The 7,644-nt window shown below is 35.0% G+C and overlaps 1 protein-coding gene across 2 annotated transcripts; it reads right to left on the bottom strand.

Annotated features, from left to right (window-relative positions):
* Positions 1 to 7,410, bottom strand: LOC108972755 (alpha-N-acetylglucosaminidase; the record flags this gene model as incomplete). Of its 2 annotated transcripts, XM_018939523.1 has the most annotated exon segments (5): positions 1 to 1,719; positions 2,175 to 2,575; positions 2,641 to 2,801; positions 4,823 to 4,922; positions 7,306 to 7,382. In XM_018939523.1, coding segments are annotated over 3 exon segments (2,088 nt in total). In that variant the 5' UTR covers positions 2,662 to 2,801; positions 4,823 to 4,922; positions 7,306 to 7,382.
* Positions 7,411 to 7,644: the final 234 nt, after the last annotated feature.

The following is a 7,644-nucleotide window of genomic DNA, read 5'->3' as shown; positions in this document are numbered from 1 at the left end:
TATGTATACCTAATAATAATTTATCTTCGTAATGAGTTTTGTCATATATTAGCTCATACATATCGTATAGATTTGATGCAATACTTTTTGAAATGGGAATCGTCAGCGTATGTGGTCCATTTGAGGAAAACTCGCTGAGCAACGGTAAAACTATCGCCAACCGGTTCCGATGGGTATACTTTAATGCTGATACTGAATGGGTTTTCGATCTCCTGACTAACGGTACGTTTAAATGCTTCCTCATTAAATTTTTGATTAAGCTCTAGACTTTTTTGCAACATTTGTAGAAATAGCGCCCAACGTGGCCGATAGTAATCAATCACAACACCGGACCACTGTTTCGTTGCATAATCTAAAATTTGGCCGTTAGGCCCCCATGCAGTTATTTGATTCCGTGCATTCATTTCGTAAAGCTGTTTCTCCACCGGCGTTCGTCCCAAATTCTTYGCTGCTTCTAACCATCGACTTAATGAGAAGTCCATATTAGTGGCTAATGTTGTTTCGAGATCTTGTAGAGCCTCTAGCATTTTATCTGCTATAAAAACGTACTTCTCCATATTCTTACTTGTGTAGGCAACCATTAAATTTATATAGAGTTGATCGAAGGTTATTTGTAAAAATTGTCTAGTAATGTCAACAAGGTCATGGGAGACAAACGGAAGATTGTATAGGGGAATGGTAGTATTTCCTATAACCGAAATCATTTGAGCCCAAGCAATATAAACATTCGAAGTGTTATACCAAACCCATGGACTGAGATTTGTGGAGGGTCTTCTTGCAATAGAATATTTTCCTCGAATTTTTAATAATCCTTTGTAAGAATAGACAGATTGACGGAGTAACTGCCAAGCACTACGCATACGGGTTTCCCGAATGCCGTAACGAACATCAGCATAAACATCAAACCAATTATTTAAATCAAAGTCATCTTTCATCCAACCGCGTTCCAAAGCCAACTCGTACATGGCATAGTTTTGATTGATACCTTCCGCTGTAATACCGACACCTACCATCGACGTGGTTACCACATCTCTTGCTAAACGTATTTGCGTATTCACAATATCAACAGATCCATGCATTCCGAGGGTTCCACCGAAATTGTGCAACATACACCAAATAAAWGGTTGACCATGGAACGAGTGTGTACGTTCATATTGAGGAAATTGTTCACTTTGTAGGTCTAATACTAGCATTTTGCCAAGCGGCACTGCCAACAGAAAAGCTTTGATCAATTCATCTGTCCAAAAAATATTCTTTACAAACATCCATCCTTGTAAGAGCCAAACCGCCGAGTTGTCCACTAAACGCATGGACTCGTGAATATGAAATGCCGTGGCATTCATATATTCAGCATTTGCGAACCTTGGCTGAATTTCATTGAATGGATCGCAAAAGTATATAYTATCACTGCCGTAAGYTTCAATGGTCTTGTTAAGAAATTTGACTGCAATTTGATTAAATAGCGGGTCGCTAGGATCGAGGAAAAGGCCACAGCAGTATTTATCTGGAAAGTGGTTCCAACGTTCTACAGGTGTAAAGGTGTTGTTCGGAAAAATTCGAGTCATGGCGACAGGTACATGTCCCGCAAAGGCCGACAAAGCTACACGCATACCAAGATCACGTTCTGCTTTCAAAATTCGCTGTTGCAGTATTTTTTGCATACGTCTATATGAATRTGGTATCGGTCCGCCCCAGCCACGAATGTTTCCCATGCGCTGCCTGTAATTAATATAAGAGTTGATATGTGAAAAATTAGGAAAGAAACATATTGTATGATTTATTTTATTTTTGTTCATCTTTTCTCTAAAGATTTCAGGACACTATTGATAGATTTATCAGCCAAACAGATCAATGTTAATCGGATATACCCTATTAGGGGTTTCAACTAAACTGGATTTTAGTTGTAATTTTTAAATTCGATATTAACGATAGCTATATGAAGCTTTATTATTATTTGTTGGATAGTTATTCCAAACTTATTAACTTTAAACAATATAGCTTTCGGAGTTTTTTTGAAACGTCTTAGAAAGTTTATAGGATATGCATGTTTAGCCTGTCTGTAAATTTGTTATGGGTACCCTCTATATAAAATACTAATAGGTTCAATAATAAAAATCGCATGCGATACTGCGAATTCGGAATCCAAAAGAAGGTCTTGTGAATACCATACTTACCACGCTTGAAATGCTGCGCCTGCAAAATGATCATCTATTTCATCTTTCGTCAGGCCCATTTCAACATAGATTTCGTGCCAAATGTGCTCTTGAATAGGTGCTAATGTTAAGGTAACACCCATCATTGCCATCCAATCGATGTGGCGGCGCCAATTGGAAAAAGTCCACCATGCAAAACTGTAGCTCCATGTACAAACATTTTGGTAATAAATGAAGTTGCTGGCAGATTTAGAGAAAATCGTGGCATTTGGAAGCTGAGTTGGCAATTGCAACTCAACTTTAGTGTTTGTCCAGTCAATATGCTTATGCAAGTAATACTTGAGGTAATGATGAAAACCTTTCGCCGCTGCAACCCCGTCTGACCCAACAATACTTAACGTGGATGCTTCTATCTTCTTAATCTTTGATGATTACAATAAGTAACATTTATTTGAAATACTTCTCTAAGTARGAATATACAACTTACTTGAAAACTTCTGGATGGCATTGTCTTATCAACATGTATAACGAAACTTTTTGAGGCATCTTCGCCAATTGTGCGTATAATTAAATCTCGAACGGCGGATTCTTGTGTTCCTGTAGGTGTTTCAACATCACTTAGATCAATGACAGCAGATCTTGAGCATTCTGAAAAATATGTTGCATGAAGTTGAGTTACTCAATTATAAAAATAGCTTTTTTAGATCTAAAATCTATATATATGAAATAAATCCCTTTTTCCCTTGGTCACGGTATCACGAGTGAATGGCTGGACCGATTTCACTAATTCTCTTTTTTGTTGTATTTGTTGTTATTAGGAGAAGTTTCTTCCATATGTAAAAAAAATTTACGAAAGTTGCGTCTATAATATAAAAATGAATCGCAAAATGTGTTGTTAAGCGCATAACTCAACAACGCCTGGACCAATTTGGCCAATTCTKTTTTTTTGAATAACTGCCGGAAAATCCCAAAAAACAGCCCTTTTTCCATACAAACTTTTTCTTTTGTATATACATACATATGTAAGTAAACATGAATATATGTTTATTAGTAACGCTAAGGCTCGAGAACGGCTGAACCAATCTTCATGAAATTTTCAGAAGTTGTTCGCTGTGAATCTGCAAAGGTTTACAAATATAAAAACCTTATACTTTTCATWMGACAAAGTCGAAAAATTGGAAATTTCCAAAAAGTAACTTTTTTCCAAAAATTTTTTTTTTGTTTTTCAATATTTTGATTATTTGAAAATTTTTCAGTGAAAACTTTGTGTGATTCAGACGAAGTGATCAATTACAGATTGAAATTTGTTACGAAGCCACGAAGAGATCGCGCTAATATCGGCCACCAACGTATGGCACACCATACGAATAGGATGCGATGACATGCGTGTGGAATTGTGGATCGCGGTCAATCAGCAAGCGATCGTTACGATGTCATAGCACGACTTTTCAAAAAACAGCTACGATATTTGATGGACTTTATCTTGAAGCAACGTATGTATATATGGTGCAGTCAGATGCTGGATTTAGTGTGTTAAGTCATTAGGTTTACATTCTTCTTTGGATGGTAGATGATGGTTACACYAGATCAAATTGATGAAATCACACCACAATCTCACTTCGGTTTGTATGTCTAACAATAAATGCACGAAACACTATCCAAGTTCTTTTCTTTCGGAAGCCCCAAATTGAAAATGATGGATATCCACTCTATCGTCTTAGCTCATCAGACGTCAATGGCAGAACATTCAGCATTAGAGTGAATATCGAAGTCGACAACACATACCATATTCGCCGCTGTTGTCTAATTCCCATTCAAAACTCATGCCAATGTTGAATATTGCAGTTTGGTGAAGTCGATCAAATGCATTTGCAAATACGTCAYCAAAGAAAGCAACATGGCGGTTATTGGTCTTGAACGAGATGAGATCAGCAAGTATCAAATAGTCGATACGTGAACTGCAATAAATAATAAATACCCTACGTATTTACTTTTGCAACCCAGAGAATACAGTACAGCCAGCGGAAACACTTTCAACAACAAAATTGACATTAACGAGTTTTTTCTCAACTTGCGTCAGTGATTCGTTTGCGAGAACATTGCTCTATTCGGATATGCCTTGATATTAGACATGGAATGCATCGTCGAAGAAATAGTTAGACAGAAAGCAAGGCCAACCAGTAGATTGATATCGGGTGATATCCACCCGAAAAACGACGATTRCTTATACCTTCGGTTGCTTTTGATAAATGTACGTGGTTCARTTTCACTTGAGTCATTGCGTGTACTGTGAATGAGTATGTGCAACTTTTTGAGAAGCATGCCAGCAATTATAATTGCTGGAACATGATAATCAATGGAATCAAGCGATGGACTATTCGACAGCCACTTCGCATGCCACTGAAGTACCGCACACTTTTCGCGATAACCATTTCAACATATCAGTCTTCAAATTCGCGTCAATTATGGAATACGAACAAAAATACATTRCCGAAGACATTTTACATTGTATTCGAWAAGAATTGGAAATATGCAAATATTGATTCCAGTGGTTTGATATCAGTTCYAACTGCCTTTTGTCAATTCACTGCAACGAAATATGAACTTATCACGAATGTTTATGCCAATATTSGCTAAATTATCGTAAATACAATTGCATGAGTGCCCACCAGTTATACTTGGCGTGTTCCCGTGTTGGAAAACCACCTTCTCTGTCTGTTACGCACCGGAATAGAAACCATAAAATGTTGCATATCAAACTGCGTTACACTGAAAAAAAATTAGAAAAATCGTAAATAAATGATTTTTAACACAACGCAAATTCAACTTTCTTTTCATTTCAAAACACATAATTACACGCAGTACAACGCATGCGGAGTCAGTTAGTATTTCATATATTTTACCGTTATGTACATATTGTCATCCCATACAATGGTTTATATTTAAAGTGCGATAACTGCCTCATCAGAAAGGCACAAAACATTAATTTCATAATAAGAATTTTTCGTCTGCACTTSTTAAAGAATTTGATAATGCAATATAAACTGCTTGACTGGTTTGCACAAACTTTTTATGTTACTTGCTTTTAAAAAATAAATAAAGYATAAAAGAAGATATAACACAAAACTTCACATAAATATCTGATTCTAAAAGCCTTATCTTAACCAATACTTGTATCATAATTTTCGGCATTTAAAATAACTTTACACTTTATATTATATTGTATATCGGTGAATATCTTAATAATATGTTTTATTGAATATAAATAGTACGAATTTGGTACAAAAATGGTGATGAAATGGATCGACCAGATCAAAGTCACGATTTATTCGAGATGATCTCCGCATGAAAGCCTACCGCCGTCCAACTGCTCTTATTCTGACAACGTGCTTGAGGCAAATTAGGCTCAACAGATGCAAGCACCTTCTTCAGAGTCAACGGTCATGAAAATATCCTTTTCRCAGAAGAATTGAAGCTTCGGTCAAGTGTACCAGCAGGATGGTTTAAAAATCRATTTTTCTGTTTTTCTCTAGCACCACCTGCTGCGTCCTCGGCACAAATTTCTCGTACTCGTAAATGCATGTCATTTTATTAGATGATTTCAATATTGATTTAAAGAAATAGGAGTCGGCTCCACTTACTGATTATTTGAGAGAAATATTTAACATTGAAACGAAAAATTATAGAAATTTACCAACTACAAGAGTAATATTAGTATTGGTGTAGTATTCACTAGAAACACTGAAAATGTGGAATTGTTTATTTTTTGGTTGAAATGAAATACATATTAGTTATATACACAAATTAATTGACTCAAGGCTTTAAATATCGCGGACTCTATACGATTTTGGACCCAAAGTACTAAGAAATTTTTTTTAACTTTCACATCCATTTTGAGGTAATAGATATTTTCATTACCTACAACATTGTTAGTTTAAGTTTTTTTATAGGACTCCTAGTTTTACCGGAAATTGTGATTAACTGTGCTTAAGCCTTAAAAGTTCAACCACATGTATCCCCTTTCCTTTCTCGATTTCAGAACGCCCGTAAATTATTATTCCCTTAAAACTGGTTATTTTATCCTTCGTTTCCGGTGAGTATCATCCTATTTTGAATWTTTTTTATTTGACTGTCGATTGGCCTCAGATGTAGAACGATCCATTATCACAAAGCGGCGCAGAAACTTTTTMCGCATTTTCGCGATCTGGGTCTAACATTTATGCTGGTATAGTTACGACGAATTTCGGTAAATCAGTCCTTGATCGTTGAAAATGTGCGGGTCAAAAACACTTATCCACTTGCTATACATTAACAGTTTTTGTTTCAATCAGTAAACAATGTTTGGCGTTTTAACAAATACGTATAACAGAGGTAGGTCGTTTGAGGTCAATAACATGAGAACGGTTGACATGATCGAAGTAAAAAAAATTTTGGGTGTATTTTTGGTAAAGTTAGTCCTCTTAGACAAGGTTAGAGGTTTTTTGTCGAAAATTTTTCAGCCCATGAGTGTAGGCTAGAGCGGGTCGATGTTTTCCATAAAATCSCGATAAATAAATGTGGATAATCCGTTGTATGGGTGATATGTGATAAAGTCATAATTCCTAAAAAACTCTAATTAAAAATCACTGGCTTTAGGCAAAGTTGCTCAGAATGATTTTTAGAACATTTCCCGCATACACCCTAGAGTAAGCAGCCCACAATCATCTCRTCTCTATTTTAAAACCAACAGCTAAAATACGTATGAAAACCACTCAGCGCAACAAAAGCTATTTTCGGAAAAAATTTTTATTTGAGATAACTATAAAAACASCGAACTAACTAGGATATAGCTTAGCGAGAAGTATCTGGTCCTGTCAATTGCAGACAATCAAAATGTTTATAAACTGCATTTATTCTTTAAGTTTAATAATAATTTGTAATTTTTTCTTTTGAACATTTTGCAATTAGTAATTCTTTATTATCGTTTTGTACAACGGTTTATATGTATACAAGTACATATATTCGCTTTGTTTATAATGCAACTTATATGTTTGCTTTCTTAATGTTATTTTTTATTTATTTAATTCAATATTTAAGTTTATGCTCCTCATTATATACGTATGCATATATATGTATATATATACTTTAAACACAATTATTATGATTTACTTACTGCAAAAGAAGAGAAGTGCAATTGTTGTAATAAGAATTATGATCAACCTCATCGTTCAGAATTAAAATAACAACTGAAGGTGCGCGAGAAGAGTATATGGATCTGACACGAGTATATAAAATTCAATGAGCATATGTTTATTGTATTCAATTTTAATCATTTATATATGTATGTATGTATTTTCCTCACATATATAATATAATTTACAGTATTCACGTACAAGGTCGCATTTAAGCGGGGAGATATAAATCTCCAAAAAAAAAAAAACAAAAACAAGTGGGATGTAAGATAGAAAAATAAATATTCCTTTTCAAAATATGTATAAGGACAATTCCGGCA

The sequence above is a fragment of the Bactrocera latifrons genome, unplaced genomic scaffold (genome assembly GCF_001853355.1).
Source record: "Bactrocera latifrons isolate USDA-ARS-PBARC rearing strain unplaced genomic scaffold, ASM185335v1 scaffold_420, whole genome shotgun sequence".
NCBI lineage: Eukaryota > Metazoa > Arthropoda > Insecta > Diptera > Tephritidae > Bactrocera > Bactrocera latifrons.
The sequence above is the reverse complement of the archived record's forward strand: the minus strand, read 5'-3'. Positions and strand labels throughout refer to the sequence as shown.